The sequence below is a fragment of the Galeopterus variegatus genome, unplaced genomic scaffold, assembly GCF_000696425.1.
Source record: "Galeopterus variegatus unplaced genomic scaffold, G_variegatus-3.0.2 Scaffold998, whole genome shotgun sequence".
Lineage (NCBI taxonomy): Eukaryota > Metazoa > Chordata > Mammalia > Dermoptera > Cynocephalidae > Galeopterus > Galeopterus variegatus.
In genome coordinates, this window is record NW_007727109.1 from 319,137 (window position 1) to 343,846 (window position 24,710).

Below are 24,710 nucleotides of genomic sequence, written 5' to 3' on the forward strand. Positions count from 1 at the left end.
ACTGAGGGTTGCGATCCGTTGCCAGTCATGAAAAAAGACAAAAAAAAAAAAAAAAAAAAAAAGAGCTTTCAGTTTCATGTGCCTTTCATACACACTCCACCCCTGAACATCCTCCACCTTCTCGCCCTGCTCTGTGACTAGCAGTGGGGGTGGGAGCCCATCCCTGTGTGCTGTCCCCTTGGCTCTTCTATCCTTCAGCCTCTAACATCAACCAAAGAAGGCACTGGTGGAAAGAGGAGGAGGTTGGAGCACTTCTTCCCCCTCTCCCCTGACACTGCCCGGACATTGGTTCTAGCTGCATTCATCTGTGACTATTAATGCCTGTCAGGTGGCCCCTCTTCTGGGCTCCAGCTCTCACTGGGCTCTGCTAACACTGTTTCTGGCCCCTGCCCTTCACGCCTAGGTGGTGCTGCATTCCATTGTCCTCAGTCTTGGGGTGCCTCAGTGTTCTTTGTTAGTTCCCCTAACCTCACTTCACTTCTGTAAATAGTTCCTTCACAAATCATCTTCAGAATCCCAGCTGAGTGTGCTTTCTATTTATTTCCTGCTGGACCCTGACCAACACAGCTTCCTTTAGTTACCTCCTGTGCATGTATGTACGATGTTGTGGGGAAAACACTAACCTGGGGATTGGTAAATGTGAGTTTTAGTCCCTAATCATCTACTTGATAATTTTTGTGACCAAGGGCAAATGTAAACCAAACTCCAAGTTCACTGACAGTAAGGACTGTGTTTGTTTTGCTCACTACGGTATTCCTCTGGCTGGGAACAGTGCCTACAACATAGTAGATGTTTGATAAATGAATAAATGGATGAGTGAACAAATGAGCCCACTTAATATATTTGCCTTCTATATCCTCATCTGTAAAATGAGAAGTTGGAAATCATTAGACCAGATGACCCCTTCTGGGTATAATGAGACTTATTTACTGAAGAATGAGCAGAATGTGGCTTACTCAGGGATGTACAACCATAATGTCATAGAAATATATGCAACTCTTAACCAGCATGGCTCAGGGTTTGTCGGACAGCTAGTGGCTTTGTCGTTATAGCAACTATACTCCCTGGCTAGTAAGGCATCCAGTGGAGGATTTGCTCTTGTTCCATCAAACGGGGGGCTCCTAGGCTGCTTACAAGGACTGACAGTGAAGCAATTTAGCGAACGTGTTGATGTCACTAACTAGAGAAACAGAACTATTCTGTGTTCACTTTTTTGAAAAGTTATTTGAGAATGTACTTGGTACTAGGTATAATAATGAACAAGAAAGCCAGTTTCTGACCTCATGGAATTTGTAGTCTATGGTGAGAGAGATTCACCAAAAATAGAGTATAGAATAATATATGTAAGTGCTCTGAAGTGCAATAAAGGATAATAAGGAAAAAGAAAATAATAGGAGCTATTACAGAAATAAGGAGGTCAGGGAAGACCTCTGCGAGGAAGTGGCAGTTGAGAGGTATGGTAGTCAATAAAACTATCCACAGATATTCTGGTTCTTCTTCTTCTGGGCACTTGGTAGGACAACAGCATCCTATTCCCCTTAAAGTAAGATGTGGCCATATGATCTGACTTGCCAAGTGTGAGTGCAAGTGACCTCTGTCACTTCTGGGTAGAAGCCTTAAGAACTAGCAGATGACTCGCCATGTTCTTTTTCTGCCTGGTCTAGTGACAAGCAATGTTTTGGGTCTTGGGGGTTCTGTAAGGACAAGAATAAGTGAGGCCTCTAACAACCCACAATGGGCATGTGACATAAGTAGACAATAAAACTTTGTTCCTTTAAGTTACTGAAATTGGGGTTATTTGTTACTGCAGCATAACCTAACCCATCCTGACTGAACAAGGGGTAGAAGAAATCCTAGGTACAAATGTGTTCTGGAAAGTTGCAAAGTGCTATACAAATAAACTCTGAGAGCACGATATTCTGGTCAGCTAGTGCAGTGATAAACAGGCCAATCCACTTCAGGAAACGCTGAGGACAAGACCTCATTGTAGCTCAACAATAACCGATGTCCATAATGATGACTCTGCAGCATCACAAAGAGATGAAGTTATATTTGGCATACTCTGTTTAAAAGAGAAAATGATGTGATACATTTTAGAAAAAAAAAAAAAACACCTCACAAATGGGCCAAAGCTTCAACGATCTGAAATATTCCCCTGTGCTGAATCATTGAGGACTAATGTATACTGTTAATATTAATAATTGCATACATTATAATATTTACTCTTTATTGAACTTTTATTAGGTGTCAAGTATTGTGTCAAGTGCTTAACACACTTTGTCATTTAGTCCTCACTACAACCCTGTGATAAGTCTAACTGTAGAGATCACAGTTAATAAGTGGCAGAATTAGAACTAACATGATGTCCTACTACTATTGTTGTATACTTCATGGTTATTCATCCTTCAGTTTGTTTTCATAATTGTTTCTCATGGCACAAATGGCATATAATTTATTTTAATTTAAAATATGAAGTTTACTTTTTTAAAAAAAATGGCACTGCCTTTAAAAGGATTTATTCACCATCTCACTTACCAGTAATTGAAGTGAAAAGTGAGTTGAATAAATCTTTCATAAGCCCTGATTGCTTAATCAGCAACACCAAGAGGACAATAGGTGTGTAGTGTATCCATGCCTTGAAAAACAAGCACAGGTAGACTCATCTAAAATTTTTTTGTTTCATTATAGATACTCCCAATTTTCTGTTCAAGGCAGAGAATGTGTTGAATGGACAGCTTAGGTAGACAGCAACCAGAGCGTGTGGCAGTTGGTGGTATGACCATCAAAGGAGAAGGGTTTTTACCTGATAGTGGAGAAATAATGGATTGGAAGTGGCTTTAAAGAGCCAGGAGAATGAAACTTCTACTTTTCTGTGCCCTTTGAGACAAGGACTATGAACAGCTTCCAGGGGCCACAGAAGGAGGAAGTATCCAGAGAAGCCTGAAGTAACTTTATCAGCATGTGCTGCCAGCTCCTAGATTCCTTCTAAAATTCTTCCAAGGTGATCTCGGCCTACTGAGCCTTGAGGTTCCTGTTTTGATTTTCAAAAGGCATTGGATTTATTGTGGTAGGTCATTGGACTACCTCCAGGCAAAGCCCTCGTGTATCACTACTGTGATTTCTTTCTCTTCCTTCCTTCCTTCCTTCCTTCCTTCCTTCCTTCCTTCCTTCCTTCCTTACTGGACTACCTCCAGGCAAAGCCCTCGTGTATCACTACTGTGATTTCTTTCTTTTCCTTCCTTCTTTCCTTCCTTCCTTCCTTCCTTCCTTCCTTCCTTCCTTCCTTCCTTCCTTCCTTTCTCCCTCCCTCCATCCCTTTCTTTCTTGCCACTACTTATTTATTATTATGCTTTAGGATTTTGCACTCACATTTTACTATATTCAAACACTGTTAAGATATTTACGTATGTAAAATGAAAATAGAATTTGTATAAAGTTTCCTTGGTAAGCTTTTTTATTTTAAAGCTCTTCTATATTTAAACCATTAAACCCAAGCTTCTATAATGTTCACCAATGAAATTGTATGCCTATGTGATAGGCACCTTTTCAGATAGAAACAAAGGATCCAAAAGGACTAGATTATTGCACTGCACCTTTAGGCTTTACTCCAAACTGAAAACAAATAAATATTTTCACATCAAAATAGTAATGAGAATGATTTATACTACACTGATGGGATAGATGACTCTAAAGTTGTATTCCTCTTCATTTCTCTCCTTCTGCTACCAAGTTATGCAATTTAATGACTAGATCTTAAGACCTTCTGAAAGGTTATTCCTTCTAGATTAGTGACTGTGCTTTTAGTGACATTTCCGCCTCACCAAAAATGAATATCTTTCAGAGAATGTTTGTTATAATTGTTAAATATATTAATAACTGAAATTAAGAAAAACAATGACAATTTTCATCTATTGAACTATACAGTATATTGTTCATTACAAGCTCTCTGTAATTTCATGACATTAGATTTGGACCAAACACAGATTGTAGAGGAATGGGAACTGGCAATCTAGAAAACTTGTCCAGTGGGAGTGCTATGAATAATAATATAGACAACCATTAAGAACACCATATTTAAATTACTTGAATCTCAGGTCTCTCATTAATATATCACAAGGCTACCTTTTTATTGATGTACTTTGGAACTAGTCCTGAAGTCTCAAGATCATGCTTGTCTCCAGTTCTCTTGTCCACATAAATTGGTTTAGGCTTTTTAGATACTCCCATGATGACATCGGCTGCATTTGTATTTATAAAATTTTTTCCGCTCTGTATTCCCATGACAGGATGCTCAGTCCTCAACGGCACAGCAGGCTTTTTGGGCTCATTCCGATCAAACTTTTTTTCTGTTAAACATGACATTTCCTTGTTAATATTAAACTATAAACATTGTTATGTGGTACTATTTATAATATCCAGGTATTTTACCACTAGTATATTTGAGTTTTATTAATAACATATTCAAATATTTAAGGTAAAAAGTTTATCCTTATCCTCAAACTCATTGAGTTATGAATATTAAATAATCACAGCTTTTTACATGTCAATCACACGTCAATAAAGTGGTTAAAAAAAGAAAAAAGTAATCAAAACGCAAAAAAATTAAGCATGACATAATCAATTAATATATTGAAGAATAGTATAAAAATCTAAGGGAGAAGGATAAGTACCCCAAATTATATGCTGGCTAAATGGGACATTTTTATTGATTATTGTGAAAATATTTTCTTATAAAGATTTCAACAATAAATATTCAGCTTTCCCATTTAAAATAAGCTTAAATGAGAAACATTAATCCTGTTTTCTGAGTATTACCAATATTACCAATAATTGCTTCTTCAGATGAAAATTACTATAAAATCGCCAAGTAAGTGAATCAAATCTGATGTATTAAAACACCAAGAATTATAGGTTATGGTTTTCACTAAAACTATTATAAAATAAGATACAAGATTTATGTAATAGCTGTGTAACCAGCACTCAGCTTAGCAAATAAAACATTACCAATCCACTTGAAGTTTCTTATTCACTCCTCCCTGATTGCATCCCACTTCCTAAAGTAAGTACTATTCAAAATTTACCTTATTTCCCTGTATCACATTCTTTTCATTAATAGCAGATGAAATTGGCCATTTGTACACAGCCTCTTCAGTTTGACCATTCCAACTGATCTATTTTGATATAGCCACATCAAATGGTTTGTCAAAATATTAAACCATAAAATAATTATAATTTATTTCCAAGAACTGAAGACAGTGACTATCTTGACAAAACCTCACTCCAGTCTTAACCCCGTCACAATTACTAGGGACTCTGACTTTATTTCTGCATTGTTTGCCCTTTTATGAGTTTATATAACTTTTATTATCAGAAAAAACAATACTTATTATTCAGAGTCTATGGACTGATTAACCTCTTGTTAGGGCTGAATTGTGTCTTCCCAGAATTCATACATTGAAGCCCTGAGCCCCCAGTACCTCAGAATGTGACTGTACTTGGAGACAGGTCTTTAAAGAAGTAGCTGAGTTAAAATACGGTTATAAGAATGGACCCTAATCCAATATGACTGGTGTATTTACAAGAGGAAATTTGAATACACACACACACACACACACACAACACCATGTGAAGATACAGGGAGAAGACAATCATCTACAAGCCAAGGAGAGATGCCTTAGAAGAAACCAAGCCTGCTGACTTCTTGATGTTGAAATCCTATCTTCCAGAACTGTGTCTCATTGGATTGGGCTTTTAAAGCTCTCGCGATACCCTGAATTTCTTAATTATTCTTAAGGCCAGTGAAATTTTGTGTTTGCTTTCACCTCACAATGTTTACAAGAGGAGAGGTAGGTTTCTTCCCTTTTTCTTTATTTGATACATAGGATGTATATAGTTTAGTAATTGTGTTATGTAATATGCTTCACTCTAGAGAGGATACAGAAGGATCCAAATGGTCCTAAGGCATTGAAAGCACTGAATCCTGTTTTAAGATTCTCCAGTGTTCTCAAGTGGTTTTGTGGGTAACAAAATGCCAGGACTTCACTAAAGGAAGATACAAAAGAGACTTTTGAAGTAATGAATTAAGGATGAATGGTGTATTTTCAGACTTGCTTCTTCCATCTTTGCTGATAATGCCCTTACCCTTTGTCATGGGATATGAGTTATGAGAGAGGATCAGGGGCCATAGGATATTGACTTAGGGAGAAGTAGTTTCAGTTTTGTCAAAATGTAAACCACTTCCTGGGCTTGAGTTGGTGCATTTTCTTCCCTGATGCCGGCAGACATAATAAGGCCAACATGTTAAGAGACAGACTCATTCCTCTCTTCAAGTAGTTTCAGTTTTGTCAAAATGTAAACCACTTCCTGGGCTTGAGTTGGTGCATTTTTTTCCCTGATGCCGGCAGACATAATAAGGCCAACATGTTAAGAGACAGACTCATTCCTCTCTTTTCTAGATTGCCCTAAGACATCAGGGAAGACACACCCAGGACGGGAAGAAGCTAATTGATTCTATGCATACTTGTCACAGATCCTTTTTTATCCGCTCTGCATTTTCCTGAGAGCCTTCTTTCCTGATATCAGTATACTTTATGGCCAGGATCAACTACATAATTTTTGAAGCTCGGTACAAAACGAAAACACAGGGCTCCTTGGTGAAAAATTATTAAGAATTTTAGTATGGCAAGAGTGGAGTATTAAACCAAACACGGGGCCCTTCTAAATGCAGGACCCTGGCAACTGCACAGGTAGCAGAGCCATGAAGTCTACCACTCATTCATGAAGGCTCCTCCATTGCATCTAACTCATTTATAGTCCTAATGGTCTTTGAGATCTGTGACAGTGAAAGCCCATATTCAAAAGTGAGCCTGGGGCCAAGCCTGTGGCGCACTCGGGAGAGTGCAGCGCTGGGAGCACAGTGATGCTCCCGCCGCGGGTTCAGATCCTATATATAGGAATGGCCAGTGCACTCACTGGCTGAGCGCGGTGCGGGCAACACCAAGCCAAGGGTTGTGATCCCCTTGCCGGTCACGAAAAGACAAAAAAAAAAAAAAAAAAAAAAAAAGTGAGCCTGGTCGTTGCTTCAACAACTGGTAATAACAGTTGTAATTTTCATCTCTTAGAAAAAAGACCAAGCAGGATTTAGGTGTCAGGCCACCTTGCCCCTTAATCAAACACTGCTTCTGGGGTTTAGAATTCTTCTTTTAATTGTTGTTTATGATTGAAGTCACATGGCTAGGGACTAAGATAGTGAGGCATGTGGTGCTGGAGGTGGGGAATCATTGGACAGTACAAGATGTTGTTCAAGATACTTGCCCCATCAAAAGCCTACGTTGGGGGCAATTTGTTGCTCTCTGTTCTATTTTTCTACTACATTCTCTACTTCCACTTTCTCCTAATCACCCAAATTCTGTTTAATATAAGGTAAAGTTGCTATCACCCGTGCATATTTAATATTCATTGATAATAAAATTATTTTAGTCAAATCACCTGATAACAGTTTTAATATAAAAAACAAAGAGTGATAAAACCTACTAGGTGGTAGAACTTTTTCCTTTGAATGTTTCTTTAGGAAATCCTTTGGAGAAGGCATTGCAACTTTTGCTGGTCCCATAGTTTTCATTGCCGTTTTAAATTTTTGCATGTCATCTTTTACAGCTGCTTTAAAAATTGACATGTACCTAAAATTAAATTTTAAATTTTGTAGCATTTATATTTCTTGTAAAAATATTTAAATTTTAAAATAGACATACATTTCTAATTTATATAAAGCTATATTCACACAGAGAAGAAAAGCCATAAAGCACAATTATCTGGGCCCTGTTCATCAGGCTTAGGTTGGCTAGATGGAAGCTCTGTCCTAAGAAAGAGGTGCCAGGGTAAAGGTGTTCATAGTATTTCCTTATTATCCTTTAAACATCCGTAGCATTGGCAGCAATGCTGCCTCTCATTCCTGATATTAGTAATTTGTATCCTCTCTCCCTCTCTTTCTCTTTGCTGATCAGTCTGGCTAGGGGTTTATTAATTTTATTGATCTTCTCAAAGAACCAGAATTTCATTGATTTTCTCTACTGTTCATATGTTTTCCATTTCAGTGTTTTCTACACTGATCTTTATTATTTCTTCTATTTACTTTGGGTCTAATTTACTTTTCTTTTTTTCAGTTTCTTAAGTATAAATTTAGTTATTTGATTTTAAACCTTTATACTTTTCTAATATAAGTGTTTACATCTTTAAAATTCCCTCTAAGCACTGATTTAGCTGCATCCCACAAATTTTTATACGCCATGTTTCATTCTGATTCAGCCCAAAATACCTTTTAAATTCCTTTCTGATATCTTCTTTGAATTAGAAGTTCGTTTAGACATGTTTGTTTAGTTTTCATATATTTGAGATTTTCCAAATATCTTTCTAATTGATTTCTAGTTTATTTCCATTGTGGTTAGAGAATATACTTTGTATGATTTCAATCCTTTTAAATTTTCTGACACTTGTTTTATGGCACAAAGTGTGGTTACTCTTGGTAAATGTTGTGTACACACTTGAAAGGAAACTGTATTCTGCTGCTGTTTTCTGGAGTGTTCTATAAGTGCAAATTACATCAAACTGGTTGATAGTGTTCTCAAGTATTTTATATCCTTATTGATTTGTGTCTACTTATTCTATTAATTATTCAAAGACAGATGCTGAAATCTCTGACTATAATTGTGGATTTGTCTATTCTTTTAATTAAAAGTTTTTACTTTATATATTTTTAAGTTCTGTTAGTAGGTGCACAGCATTTACAATTATTTTATCTTCTTGAAAAACTGGCTACTTCTCATTATAATGCTTTTATTCCTTTTAAAATTCTGTACTCTAAAATCTACTCTGTCTGGTATTACTGTAGCCACTCCAGCATCTTCTGATTTGTGATAATATACTTTTTTCCATTCTTGAAATTTTTACTTGTCTGTGTCTTTATTTTTAAAGAGGTTTTCTGATGGACAACATAGAAATTTTATCCAATCAACAATCACTTTTATATGATATGTTTAGACCATTCACATTTAGTGTGATTTTAAAAATATGTTTGTATTTTAATTTTCCATCCTATTTGTTTTGTATATATCCCGTTGCTCATTCTTTGTTTTTTATCCTGCTTTGTTTTTTTGTTTTTTTGTTTTGTTTTGTTTTGTTTTGTACAAACACTAGATTAACAGTATACACGTTTATCTTATCATGGCCTACCTCTAAGTAATATTATAACACTTCACATATAGTATAAGAACCTTAAAGAAGAATACTTGCATTCACTCCCACCTTTGTTCTAGTGTTGTAACATATTTTATTTACTTCTCTATGTATTATAAAACCCATACTTCATTGTGATTATTTTCCCTTTATATAGCCAACTATATTTTCATAAGATTTGAAAAAATCTTTAATAGTTTCTCATATATTTACCATTTCCAGTATTCTTCAATACATTGTATAAATCCTAATTTCCAGCTGGTACCATTCCTCCTGCATAAAGAGCTTTTTAAATTTTATGCCTTCTATTGTTTCCAATGAGAAATTTTCTGTGCTTCTTTCTTCCTCTGTATGTAATACTTCTTTTTCCTTTGGCTGCTTTTTAAGATTTTTTTTATTAAGAATTTTAATATATTTGATTATAATGCCCCTTTGTATGTTTTCTTCATGATTTTTTTTTTCTGCTTGGAGTTCATTTTTATTCTCTGGTTTGTGTATTTAGAGATTTCATCAAATTTGACAAATTTTTAATTTTTATTCAAATATTTCTTCTGTTTCTCATCTCTTTCCTCCTCTTCTGTGATTCCAGTTATACTTATATTAGGCTGCTTGATGTTGTCCACAGTTCACTGATTCTGTTTTTCTCTTCAGTCTTTTTTCTCTGTGTTTCATTTTGTTTTGATCTATTACCGTGTCTTCAAATTCACCTATATTTTCTTCATCAGTGTCTTAGCTGCTATTAATACCATACAGTGTACTATTTTCATTGTGGACATGGTATTATTTAAGTTTAGAAGTTAAATTATGTATTTCCTCCCTCCATTTCTCTTCATATCTTCATCAAGCTTTGCTCTAGTTTTTTGAACACATGATAAATATTTAAAAGAGCTGTTTTAGCATGGAGCTGGCAAAAAAACAGACATATAGATCAATGCAACAGAATAGAGAGCCCAGAAACAACTAGAGAGCCCACACATTTATAACCAACTGATTTTTGAAAAAGATGCCAAGAATATATACTGGGAAAAGGACAGCCTGTTCAATAGATGATGCTGGGAAAACTGGGAGTATCCACATGCAGAAGATTGAAACTAGACCCCTATATCTTACTATACACAAAAATCAACTCAAAAAGGAATTAAAGACATACATTTAAGACCCCAAACTATGAAACCACTAGGAAAAAAAACACATAGGGAAAGTGCTACATGAAATTGGACTGGGCAATGCTTAAAAGGAATTAAAGACATACATTTAAGACCCCAAACTATTAAACCACTAGGAAAAAAAACACATAGGGAAAGTGCTACATGAAATTGGACTGGGCAATGCTTTTTTGGACAAGACTACAAAGACACAGGCAACAAAAGCAAAAACAGGCTTACGGGATTACATCAAATTAAAAAGCTTCTGCACAGCAAACGATAAAATCAACAAAGCAAAGAGACAACCTACAGAATGGAAGAAAGTATTTGCAAATTATGCATCTGGCAAGAAGCTAATACCCAGAATATATAAGAAACTCAAACAATGCAACAGCAAGAAACCACATAACCCAATTAATAAAGGGGCAAAGGACCTGAACAGACATTTCTCAAATGAAGACATACAAATGGCCAAGAGGTATATGGAAACATGCTCAACATCACTAACCAGCAGGGAAATACAAATTAAAACCACAGTGAGATATCATCTCACACCAGTTAGGATGGCTATTATTAAAAAGCCAGAACATAAGTAATGCTGGTGAGGGTGCAGAGAAAAGGGGACTCTCATACATTGTTTGTGGAAATATGAATTAATACAGCCATTACAGAAAACAGTATGGAGAGATTCCTCAAAAAACTGAAAGTAGAACTATCTTATGACCCAGCAATCCCAATTCTGGGTATATACCCAAAGGAAATGAAATTAATATATCAAAAAAACCCATCATCTTCTACATGCACTACCATGTTAATTGTGGTACTATTTACAATAGCCAAAAGATTGAATCACCTTAAATGTCCATCAATGGATGAATGTATTTTTAAAAACTGCGGTATATATACACATGAAATACTATTTGGCTGTAAAAAAAATAAAATTCTGTCATTTGCAGCAACATGGGTGGAACTGGAGACCATCACGTTAAGTGAAGTAAGTCAGGCACAGAAACACAAATATTCCATGATCTCACTCATACGTGAAATCTTAAAAAAAAAAAAAAAATTGATTCTCTTAGAAGTAGAGTGGAATAATGGTTACCAGGCTGGAAGGGAAGGAGGGCAGGGTGAGGGGAAGAGGTGGATTAACAAATACAAATTTACAGGTAGATAGGAAGAATAAGTTCTGTTGTTCTAGGCTGACTAAAGCTAATTATGTTGTATATTTGTAAACAACTAGAAAAGAGGGTCTTGACCATAATCATCACAAAGAAAAGACAAATTTTTAGGTGATGGATGTGCTCTCTATTCTAAGTGAATCATTGTATAATACATGAATGTATTGAAACAACACACTGTATCCCACAAATGTGTACAATTAAAAATAAATTTTAAAATAAAGTAAAACAGCTGTTTTAATGTCCTTGTCTACTAATTCTCTCACCTGTGTCATTTCTGCGTCTGTTTGTGTTGACTGATTTTTCTCTTGGTTATGCATTCATATATATAAATTGTATAAAATACATTTTATAGCTTCTTTGCATGCTTGGTAATTTTTGACTGAATGTCAAACATTGTGAATTTTACATTGTTGGTTGCTAAATTTTTCTTTTCTTTATCTTTCTTTTTTTGCAGGGAAGGGTATTCTTTAAATTTTTGTTTAGCTTTATTCTGGGATGCTGGTATGTCAGTTGGAAACAGTGTGATCACTTATGTCTTCTTCATAAGTTGTAGGGTAGATCCTGAAAAATTTTTAGGATCTAAACTTTTAGTCTAGTTCTAATGTGGCCCCACTACTGAGGCAATATACTTCTGAATGCACTACTCAATGCTCTGTTTATTAGGTGGTGTCTCTACTCTGGCTGGTGGGAGCACAAACTTTTTCTGGCCCTGCTGCTTTCTGTTGGTTCTTTCTTTGGCCTTGGTGGTTTCATTACACACATGCACTATCAATCAAAGACTTCAAAGAAATTCTTCAGCAGATTTCAACACTGTGCACTCTCTTGCTCTCTCTCTTCTCCCTCTCTCTATGTAGTTTTCTCCTCTCTGGTACATTGTGCTGTGAATTCTAGCTGCTTTAGTCTTCCCAAACTCTGAACTCTGTCTCCTTAACTTAGGCATTTTTTAAATTCCCCCTCCTGAAACTTGGCCTGGAAATTCTCTCCGGAAAGTACACTGGAGCAATTGTAAGGCTCACCTTATTCAATTCCCTTCTTTTAGGGGTGATTGCTCTGTGCTCCCTATTGTCCAGTGTCTAAAAACCATGGTTTCATAACTTTTTTTTCCAGGTGTTCTTGTTGTTTACGGTGAGAGAGTAAATCCCATCTTTGGTTGGAAACAGAAGTTCAGCTTTATTACTTTTAACAATTTTTCTTCCATATGTGGTTAAATTTGTTTGAGAAACATTTAATTTTGTGCTTTTAGGGGAATTTCTGCAATCTCGAACTCAATGGCTGGGAATCAATTATGGTCCAAACTGCATAAGCTCATTAGATACCCTTAGGAAATAATGTTCAAGCCAAACCTGTGCCTTAAAACTCCCATGGAAGTTGCAGTTGGCAGATATGGCCTCATGATTAATGGTATAATTTCCTTTAGGGTAAAACAGGGTTCGTCTACTCCCATCTCTTTTTAATTTACAATCTTGTGATTCAATACATGTTTTTTGTGTGTATGTGAACTGAAAGCCTCCCCATCTGTTATAGAGAATAAGATAGTCTGTTCTATATGAATGATAATTTTTTAGTTTTCCAAATTACAAAAATTGATATATTAACAAAAATCTAGGTTCCATCCACCTCCCCATTTAATTTTCCAGAATAAATTCAGTTTTCTGACTTTCTATTTCTGTATGAATTGCAACTTGATTTTTAAAACTTGACATAGTGATGTTAGCTTACTATTTCTTTTAAATAGTCGCATTTTATCCCATTTTCTGAATGGTGTGGTTTTATTATTAAGATCTAGGGAGTGACTTTATTAGATAATGCTCTATTTTCTATTTATTATTAGATATGGACTTGAGATAAATTATTCTCAAAAACTTTCATCTTCAATAAACATACCATAACTTTATTTTATTGCCAATAATCACCATATAGTAAGTCACATCATTAAAACTCTAGATACACATTTTTAAAAGTTTATTTTAAAAGTCACACAAAGAAGTGATATTGCTCAAATCTGGAATAGTTTGAGAGTGCTTGATTGAGATCTTTTTTTCCCCGAATGGGTGAGGTGGGCATCTTATTAAAAACTGCTTTTTAAAAAAAATTTTAGGCCACTATTATTGCGGCATTACAATATTGTATGGAACTCTGAACTCTGGAGCTTGGACTGTGTTAGAAAGTCTTCTGTATTATTTCTTGAAGAGAATTTTTACATGTACATATATACGCCTTAAGCCCACTTATAGGCATTGAAGTAAGAGTCTTCAATTCAGCCCCGCGACTGTATCAAGTAATTAATTTTTCAAAAATGGATGCTGACCTTAAGCCCACTTATAGGCATTGAAGAGTCTTCAATTCAGCCCCGCGACTGTATCAAGTAATTAATTTTTCAAAAATGGATGCTGCTCAATACCTCTCCCAGCTGTTGAGATAAATAAAATGGTAGAATGTCAAAATGGTATGCAGTTAATGTATTCATCTCAATCTGTTCTATATAGTAAAGCCACATGTGGATATCAAGCACTTGAAATGTTTCATCACATGCTGAAACCACAGTATTTTATATATATTGGGTCAAACCAGATACATCATGAAAGTTAATGTTACATGTTTTTCCTAATTTAAAAATGACTACTAGAAAATTTTATTTTATTTTTGTTTATTTATTTATTTTTATTGTAACAAAGTTGATTGTACATATCTGTGGGGTACAGAGTTGAACATCAATACTCATGTGCAATATGTGAGGCTCACATCAGAATAATTATTATATTTAATAATATACACTATCATATATGGCTCACATTATATTTCTATTGGACAGTGTTGATCTAGACATTGGGAAAACATATCCTTGAATTTAACTATATAGTCAGATAGCTGCATACCCTGAACACAACAACACATTGATGTCTCCAAAACTGCTTTCATTTATTTATGTTATGGCATTAGGACACTTGTCTATAATGAGAATATTAGGCCTACGAAACTTGGTATATTTAACATAAGAGTGCTGCTGAATCTGTATTCTTTACATTACACACATGTTCTCCTCTCTTCACGAACTATGGAAGAAGGGTATTTATGGTTGCACCCAAGAATACTTGTGCTTCTCAGCTACTGCTTTGCTTTTGTCTATGGACAATGTGTCTTAGAATGTGAATGATTTTTAAAGAATCATGGGAAGAATCTCTCTTCTTTTGTGGCTCGGTGCTTTCTAGTAGCTCTGAGTAAAAAATATATTAGACTTCAAGCAAACATATGGGATTTAAAAAAATACATTTCATGTACAAGTTCATTTGTAGCATTACCTTACTTTTCTATTATTTCCCATTTGCTTTGATAGCCTCATCAAAAAAAATCTTGTTGCATTAGAACAAGGTAGTGTGTAAATAAATACCAAACAGTATCTGATATATAATAAATTATCAGAAGACTAAAAAATTTCATGCAATTGAAGCAAATAGTGATCTTTAGGTTTGTTTTATTGACTCAGGCTAAGAGGCAGAGTACAAACTGGTTGAAGTTATGGACTATGGTATCAGATTTGTGTCTCCATCTTGGCTCTTGTTCTTTCTAGCTGCCTCAACTTTCTGGGACTGAGTTTCTCTTCCATAAAACTGGGATATTACTACTAATCTCCTAGAGTTCTTGTGAGAAATAATAATTGTGGAAAACACTGTACATTGTAAATACTAATACACTGAATATATTATTAATAGTAATACTATTCCTGTTATTATTGGATATTTATCTTGATTACATTTTTTAAAAATGAAATTGTTTAACCCTTTATTTGATTTTACCTGTGTCCCAACAGACACAGTCTTATCCTCTACAAAACTAAGTCATGGTGTCTAGATGGTTTGTATAACAGATACAGGCTGACATACTTTCCTGACCTGTAAAGACAAATTCTCATACTACGATTCACTGTATGGTATTAAGATATTAAGCCTTGTTCTGTAATTGAGTAATCTTCTTAAAAAGAGTCTAACATTCACATGAGCCAGCTTATACACAAATTTCCTTGGCAGCTAATTTTAAGGAATATTATTGGCCTATTTTTTTTCCTCAACATTTTTAGGTATATGCAAAATGCCAGAGATGTGTACTAATACTATTTACCATATGTTCTATTATCTATAGAAATCTAAATTAGAGGCAATAACTCAAAATGAACATTAAGCCAATAAATGCCTATGGAAGCTTCGATTTTCCTTGCTGACAAAAATCTTGTTTATGGACGTCCTTCCCCTCATTTATATGTCTGAAGGGGAAAAGTGCTTTTTGAATTATCCCTTCTACTACATAGATTAGCAGTCCATCACTTCTTCTACATCCCTCAGGTGATTCTATTAATTATAGCACATCTTCAGTGTGTGACCGACATATAAGAATGAAAAGAGCAGCTGGATAAAAGAAATACAAGAGATGAAGATAAGCGTTATTACTGTGGAAATCTGTAGAGACTCCCTAGCCAGATAAAAAATATGAATAATAGCTTCTAACACTAATCATAGAATTCCGTCTGAGACTACATACTGCAGCAACGGGAATTTTAGCATAAAAAGTCATTATGACAAAAACAAAGACTTTGGAATGTTCTTGACTTTCTTTGAACATAAGTTCATTAAAAGGGTTACTGCTTTCCTTGATTGGATTCTTGGCTGTAATTAGTCATCAAAGTAGATAAGAAAAGAACCTCAGGAGAAAATGATCATGTAATCTAAGAGTTCATAATAATCAAGGAACTGATTGCTCTGCTAAGTCAGATACATAACCAGACTTTAAACAAAGAGATGTTATAAAGACTTCAGAACATATGGTCGTAACAGTACTGACATTCAACAAAATGGAAGGTAGCCCCATAAGAATGGGAAGCTCCAAATATGAAAATCTGATCATATGGTAATTGCCATGAAAACAGAAAGGCTTTTTTAAAAAAACAAGCGGTGCTTAAGGCATTAAATATTCCCATTTCAAGAAGCATGCATTCAGAAACTCTACACCAGTGAGGCTGATGTCAATTTTGGCAAGAGATGTAGAGAGAATATTAAGTTCATAGAGAAGCAATGTATTAAACCAATGATTGCATGAGCCCATTTGAAGTTTCAGGTCACCACAAATAAACATCAATTTTTTTTTAAAAAAAGATTATTAGACTCATAGATCAGAAAAATATTTTAGACATAATAATTTTCATATTGATGCTAGCAAAGCCTCTTATTAAATCCTTGCTGATAACATAGAGAAATACAGACTGATTAATGGGTCCATCTGTACACTCAAAAAGTATTGCTGTCAGCCTAGAGAGAGGTGTCTAGGAGCCTGCTGATTTGCAAAGTACTTGCTCTGTTCAATGATAGAGATATAAAAGTCATACTTATTAGATTTGCAAATGACACAAAGCTGAGGAGAATGGTTAAAACAGCATATGAAAGATTCATAATTCAAAACTATCTCCACAGATTAATGATGAGTTGAGATAAAAAAGAATCAGCTACGTAATTAGAGGATGGGAGAGGCTAACCTTAGTCATAATCCATGCAGGGATTTCAATGTGGGCCAACAGTGGGAGATGATTGTAAAAATGCTAATGGAAACTTAGGCTGCACAAATAAAAGTATTATGCCAAGTATTTTAAAAAGGAGATAGTAGTTTCACGGCCATGCTGTTTAGACCATATCTGGAATATTGCTTTAAACATAAGGGAAAAAGAGGGAATGACTGGAGATATTAAATAACTGCAGTCATCAATGGAAGGGAGACAGATTTGGTGAAGATCTTGGAAAGCATCTAATGTTACATGAGTAACTCAGATTTTGAGAACTGAATCATGAATTCCTACTGACTTCAACACTTTCATATCTTAAGTTCCAGCTCATACTTCAACTGCAGGAAAATTTCCCTCACTCGATTTTGGTCACATACGTATGTCCATCTTCCCAAGTTCTCATTTAGTATCTGCATCTCTCCTTAGTGTTTTCAACAATATATTGTTTTGTGGTCAATCAGCATTTTTTCTTCCTTTTTGTCTTTTTTTACTGACCGGTAACGGGATCGCAACCCTCAGTGTTGTGCCCCCACCGGGGACCGGCAACGGGATCGCAACCCCCGGTGTTGCGCCCGCACCGTGCTCAGCCAGTGAGCGGGAACCGGTCTCCACATGGGATCTGAACCCTCGGCGGGAGCGCCGCTGCGCTCCCAAGCAGTGCACTCTCCAGTGCGCCACCGGGCCGGCCGGTCAATCAGCATTTTAATGCCTATATTTCAGCTCCCCAAGAAGACTGTAAACTCTGTGGTGTGGGAGGTCACGGTGCAATCAGTTGTCAGAATTTTGCCAGTGATGCAAATCTGCAGTGAGCTTTCTTGGAGCTGGGTTTATAACTCAGTGATACAATGAGGACTTGCAGCTTTGATACCTTTCTTTTTTATGATTAATTCTTACTTTTAGTGAGGAGACTGAGTCAGAACCAGTTCATGCTAGTGTGGTGAGAAAAAACTGGTTCAATGTTTCATTCTGCCCTGCTTTTATAAATTAGTGGTTTGCATGCATGTCATTTTGTCAAAAACTTGTCTTGGTTGTTGCTGACCAGTATAAACTGACTTCACGCTAACAGAAAATGTTCTTTTGGCACCACATTTGGATGCCTTTTATTCCCTCTCACCATAAGTCATTTTTCTATCATTCCTTCATAGGAAAACCAAGGACTTTGTGCTGTCACTCTAGCATACCCAAGAACTGATATACTAGGGCAATGTTACACACATACTAGGGGCTTGATTAATGCTTGCCAAATAAATACAGATTGTTTCTATTAATTTTTTTTTAAAAAATCAGAAAGATGCAGTACAGCTTTTTAATAGTGAACAGAATATCTATCTAATAAAATATTTTAACATTCAAATTCAGTACTCTACAGAAAATACAAGCTACAGAGAGGAAGAGCTTTATCTTATATAGTATACAGAAATTTAGGACCAAACGTTGGTTGAGCAATAGATAGTTTGAACATTCCTCATAAACTCTTGCAATTGTATCATAACCAGATATTCACTTAGGCTTAAAATTGGAGTTTCCCACTTCTTGAAGATGTTATGCATCCCAAGTAATTTCTAGTAAAAATAATTGACCATTATATCTGAAAGGGACCTTAAAGATTATTTAGTCCATTTAATTTGTTCTGCAGATCAGTAAACAAATGAAACTTTATCCAAGATCTCAAAAACAATTAGTTGCAGAGCCTGTTTTTTTTAGCTCAGTGCTCTTTTTATTGCGGTCTTGCTTGCATATGGAAAAAGATAAAGGTAAAAGATAGGAAACATTCCAAGTCCTGGGAGAATTAGATTCTCTTCATTAGTTACCTTCTTTTCTCCCCATAGATTTAAATAAATTCTAATCAGTTCCTACACAGAAGAGTAACTGGAGTGTTTACTTTGTGTTTTTCCTTCCATTCAACCATTAGATCTGAAAAAGACCTTAGAAACTATCTAGTCCATTTGTTTTGTTACACTGATGAAAAAAACTGAGGCTCAGAAACAAATAGGGATTTACATTTGACAATAATATTGGGGAAAATATAAGTACTATCCTTTTAGAGAGGAAGCAGGAAGTAGTGCAGTTAGAAATACACTGAATTCCTGAAACCAAACATCAAGTATAACACAGGACAATAAAATTGTGATTTTTCTCTTTTCAACAAAAATATGAAATTTCACTCTATATTGTATACCACACCACGTACGAACAATTAGATAAATTACGAAACAATTACAGACCGTATTAATAGGAGGCGACACGTAACATAAAACAATGGCCATCTCACAGTATTGGACCGTCCTCTCTGTGTACTGTGAGATGCTAAATACCTAGATTTTTTCATCCTCCTCCCCAAGAAGTTGTCATCTAAGGCTAGTCACTGAGACAAAAACATGTGTTATTTATATTTAAAAGTCCTGTGATATGTATGCTTAGTTAATCCTGGATGGAATAATTAGTCCCCATTCTTTGTTTCAAGTGATAATCTTTGCTTACGCACATACCTAGGAGGCTGGGGAGGCTCCTTCAGGTCACTGGGTATGAGGTTATAAATGCTCTCAGAAGAGCACGTCGAATCCATGGCCAACAAATGACTCGTAAAAACTACTAGCCTCAACTTTTTACTCCCTATACCAGTATTTCCTTCCCTTTCTCACTCCCTTGCCTTTTCAAGGAACTCAGGTTTCTCTCTCTCATATAATCCCCCTTTGACCCCTTCTTAGCCGTCCTCTCTCTAGAAGAAAAAAACCCTTCTATATTCCTCTTGGGATTGCTTAGCGTTGTTGACGGCGCAGTTGCCGTGGAAACAGTTACTAGGCGACGGGGAAGTGGAAGGCGGCTCTGCAAACTAGTTTTCCTCTCTTCCCTCTTTCTGCAGCGCTTTCTTTGACCTGAGAAGTTCATTTAAAAGCCTCTGTTTATACATGCCTTTGAGACTAACGAGGCGAAGAATGGTGCCCCTTAAAAAACCTTGCTCTTTGCCGTCTCTGTACATTTGGAAAGAAAAATTCTACTAGTCAGGAGCGCGGCTGCTGCGCAAGCGTCACACAGAAAGGCTGTTGTGCGCAGGCCCCAATCCCGGCGGGGCGGAGCGAGCGGCGAGGCCACGCTGACGCACGGCTAACGCCAACAGGGGACGAGGGAGGGGAGGAGCCCGGGGAGCTGGGCGGGGCTAGGGTGGGTGGAGCGCGGGAGGAGCGTCACGTGCCCGGCGCTGGCGCAGAGGCCATTGTGTGGAGGGGCGGGGCGGACCGGGGCGAGAGCCGGAGGTGAGGGGTTGTCGCCGGAGGTGAGGGGTTCTGTCTCCCGAGGTGGCATTGGTGGCTGCGGAACGCTGCTTCCCATTTCCTTTCCTTCCCCCCGTCTTCTCAGTGTGATTTTCTTGGTGAGTTATTGGAGGAGAAAGAAAGGAAAATTAGAAACCAGTCCGTTCCCGTCGCATGCCTTTCCCTCCATCGTTCCTTCTTTCCGCTACTCGGTTGTCATCTCAGCCCTGTGCGCTCATTTTTCCTGTTGCTTGTGGGCGAGACTCCAGGGAGCCCCCCTCCCAGCCCTGCCCGCCACCTGCGTGAGTGCGCGCCGGCGTCCCCGCGGCCCTCCATGCACCTGTCGCACCCGGCCCTTGGCCGACCTGTCTGCGCTCTCCTGCGCCCGGCCGGTCGGACCCCTCTCTCCAGCTCTCTCTCCACGGACATGTGGGCCTGGTCTTCTTAAACGAGCAGCCTAAACTAGAAGCCTCTTAACTGGGCCCTTGAATTTTTGCCCACTGTTTGGTGGCCCTTTTTGAAAATTGTGCTTCTGGGAAGCGGCTTCATTCGGTTTTGAACCGATTGATCTTCCGTAAATCTATTTATGCACGTGTGCCTGCTTGAAAGAAACTCATTTAGAAGCCTTTACCCGAGTCTCTAAAAGACATTGGTAATATGATTGGGAAGGAAGATAGATGGCTGTGAACCAACCTTGCAGAGGCCACTCTGCCCAAAGGAAATAAAGCTGCCTTAAGATTAGGGAGAACACCGAGTTTGGGCCTGTCACTGCCTGAGTGCCTGTTAGAGGGATTAAAACAGCATAATGACTTGGTGAACTGTTTAGTTCCTACCTAAAAGGCTTTGCTGAATGTATAGGTCCTTATTTTGAGCCCCTTAGTGAATTTCATTAGCTAAGAATAAATTTAGTTTTTCTAAATCCAGATTTTTATTTTTTTTTTTCCACAGGCACTTAAGAAACATTTCAGATGAATTACGTCTTGGGGATGATTTTCTTGGTTTTTTCACATCGGATTGAGTTTCTATCTAACAAAACATTTTAGATAGATCCCCTTTGGATATTTTATGTTTTTGTTTTTTGCTAAGCATAAAGAGAGAAAAATTCTTTGGGGGAATTCTTCCTGTACATGCTAAGATTTGAACTAAAGACTCATAGAATGATAACACCATTAGCCAAGTGGGTAGCCATTGGCCAAAGCTTATAAATTCTAATTAGGAGGAACACACTGGGACTATTTATGTTAATCAGTTCCTGAAAACCTTAGTAAAGGCAAAGCATGAATTCTCCAGTTAGTTAGCAGCAATTGGACTTTATTTTCTGGGGTTACTGAAGTAAAATAATTTCACTGATATCAGTATATTTATTGTGCTTTTGCAAATACTAAACAGAATTTGCTTAAGACCTCCTCACTGTAGTATATTTAGTTTACAGTCATGATGAAGCTGTTAAATCATTGGAAAGGGGCTTTTTTTTTTTCTTAAGGCATTAGATCTTTAATTCTGCTTGCCTTTTGAAAGTATGTTTAAACAATATATTTCTAATTTTTATAATCCCTCAAATGTCTGTGTCCAACCTCATGTCCACAGGGAATTAGTGTTGCTATATACCTTCAGGGATCAACAAACTTTCTATAAGGGGCTAGGCAGTAAACATTTTGGGCCCTTGCAGCCCAGGTGTAATGTGTCCAACTACTCAACTCTTCTATTGTAGCTTTAAAGCGGCTAAAAACAATATTAAATAAATGAACAAACGAATGAACCAAGTTTTGTTTCAGTGAAACAATCTCCAAAAACTGCGGTGGGCATGATTTGGCCTGTATATTGTCGTTTGCACAGACTCCTGGTATAAATGGTATGCATGTGTTGTACATAAGCAAATTAGATTTTTTTGCTGAAGATTATTTTAGTCTATTTAAACGAATAATGTGGGTAGGATATAAATAAGACAATTGGTAAGAAAATAAGCCCTTTGTAAAGACAGCTTCTTTACAGTATTTTTCAAAGTTACAGAATTGTGAAGAGTCCTTAAAAAAGTCTTTTCAATTAAATGCTGGAGACCATTAAGAGGATTCCTAACAGCAGACTAACAGAAAAAGCTTAGTCACCTTTGATAGTAATATAAAGACAAAGATAAGTGGGGAACTTGTAAAATTATGCCTTTGGTTGTAAGATCCTTGTCATTACAGCACAGTACTGGAGTGTGTGGTCCTTCCACACTCTCCACCTCTCTATTTCCTGGGAAGTAGGACAGGCCTCTGACTGAAGGGCTTGATGAGAGGATTTTGGGTCAGTAGTCACATTACAGCACAGTACTGGAGTGTGTGGTCCTTCCACACTCTCCACCTCTCTATTTTCTGGGAAGTAGGACAGGCCTCTGACTGAAGGGCTTGATGAGAGGATTTTGGGTCAGTAGTCAGAAGCAGCACAGCTTCACCTCCCCTTGGCTAGTTTATGTATTTGCATTTTTTTATTAGTACTTTTTGGAAAACAATTTATTGCCATAAAAATGCAGTAAGTTTTAAGAATTTTTAAAAACCTCTAAATATCTTTCTATATAAGATAGTGGGCTAGATCTAGATATTCACTTTTTTGAGAAATTAAAAAAGATTGCATTAATATAGCATGATGAGCATAATCATGGTGTAGATTGTTTTAGAAGTTCATTGAACTATAGCCAGTTCTCATCATGAAATAATTTTTGAAGTGTTATTCTTGTATTTTATTTTGGAAACGCATGTAATAACAAATATTTTAAATTATTGGCAAATGCTAAATTGGTTTGACTAAATAGGGTTTTGAAGATTCCTCACAATTGAAAATTAGATAATTTTATAATGAATTGAAAAATTCTAATGGACCATTTTGGAAGTAAAATTGGTACAGGTTAGAGTGTAAATTTGGTTGATTATCATTTAATAGTAAACTTAGGAAAACATCATTGTAAACAGATTGCTGAAAGTTGGTACGTATTTTTTGTTTAAAAATGTAACTTTATTAGCATTCATAGGAAATAATTTAGGAGTGAATTCTGTACTTTTTTCCCCTTGAATTCTTATTAAGTTTTGATCAGCTTTTGACAGTAAAGTTGTCAAATCTTGCTCCTTGAGGTCACACAGTACTTGGATTAATATGTATAAATGAATATTGTTTTTGCTTTTTAAAGGTCTTGCTGTGATATTGACACATCATTGTCTTTTTATTTATCTGTTTGGATGGCAAGTATCTTATGTCTGAGAAGTACTCATGGGAGGTAGTGGGTCAAAATGCTCCACTAGAAGAAGTGATCAGTAGGAAAACCTTTTTAAAAACTTAATGTGTAATGTAGTTATGTAGATTTTCCATCCTCCATGGAGTTAAAGAGTGTAACTAAAATATTTTTGTGGAGAACTTATGCTACTAAAAATATTTGAGAACATTAGCAATACGGTGAAACCTGGTTACTTTATGGCAAAGAGATTTGGTCTTTCAGTAGTTTTTGTTTTCTGATTCATGTGATTGACTTCCATGTGATTTGAAATAATTTTGTTCTTTTGTTGAAGAAAAATTACCTATTCATGACCAGTATACTGAAAAACATGAAAATGTTAATAAATGCAAAAGATTTAATAAAATAGTTTTGAACTAAAGGAAGATGGTGTAGTCAAGCCTAACTATTCATGGATGCCACCTTTGTGAATTCTCCTACTCACTAAAATTTATTTGTAACCCCAAAATCAATACTTGCAGCACTTTGGCAGTCGTTCATGAACATGAGCACAGGGGAGAAAAATTTGAGTTGCCCAACTCCCACATTCCCAGCTAGGGAAAGAAGATGATAGTTTGCCTTCTTGTTTTAGCTCTCATACTGTAAACAAGTGTCCTTTCATGTTCCATTTAGTGCTGTTTTTCACATTTTTGTGCTTTTAGTGGATGATTTTGCTATTTAAAATGGTCCCTAAGTGGAGTGCTGAAGTGCTGTGTAGTTTTCCAAGCACAAGACGGCTGTGATGTGCTTCACAGAGAAAATAGGTTTGTTACATGAGCTTCATTTAGGCATGAGTTACAGTGCTATTAGCTGTGAGTTCAGTGGTAATGAATCAAGTATATATGAAATAAAAACACACAAAAAATAAGGTAATGTATTGATAAGTTGGCAAAAATGTTGTGACCAGAAGCTCACAGGAACCTAATCCTGTTTTTCCCCTAGGAGCAATGGTTCAGTATTTACTAATTCAGCATTAGTCATGACTTTGTAGAACATAGCTACTGTGAATAACAAGAACTGATTGTATATTACTTCTTAAGTAAAAACTGAGTTTACAGAAATGTTACGTGCTGTGGGCAATTTTCCATCTTGTCATCTGGTTTGCTTAAAATG

At 36.4% G+C, this 24,710-nt stretch overlaps 2 protein-coding genes across 3 annotated transcripts in view; one reads left to right on the top strand and one right to left on the bottom strand.

Annotated features, from left to right (window-relative positions):
- The window catches only part of ENKUR (enkurin, TRPC channel interacting protein), a 23,058-nt gene extending 3,236 nt beyond the window's left edge, over positions 1-19,822 (bottom strand). Inside the window, exons 1-3 of the mRNA XM_008574111.1 lie at positions 19,592-19,822; positions 7,534-7,679; positions 4,123-4,346 (exon numbers count right to left, since the gene is read on the bottom strand). Coding sequence (XP_008572333.1) covers positions 4,123-4,346; positions 7,534-7,679; positions 19,592-19,668 — 447 coding nt within the window. The 5' untranslated portion in view covers positions 19,669-19,822. The remainder of the gene's footprint in view (positions 1-4,122; positions 4,347-7,533; positions 7,680-19,591) is intronic.
- A 573-nt stretch (positions 19,823-20,395) lies between these two features.
- Positions 20,396-24,710, top strand: part of THNSL1 (threonine synthase-like 1 (S. cerevisiae)) — an 11,930-nt gene continuing 7,615 nt past the window's right edge. For both annotated transcript variants that reach the window (XM_008574107.1, XM_008574108.1), the window contains exon 1: positions 20,396-20,472. The gene's annotated coding sequence lies outside the window, so the exon portion shown is untranslated. The remainder of the gene's footprint in view (positions 20,473-24,710) is intronic.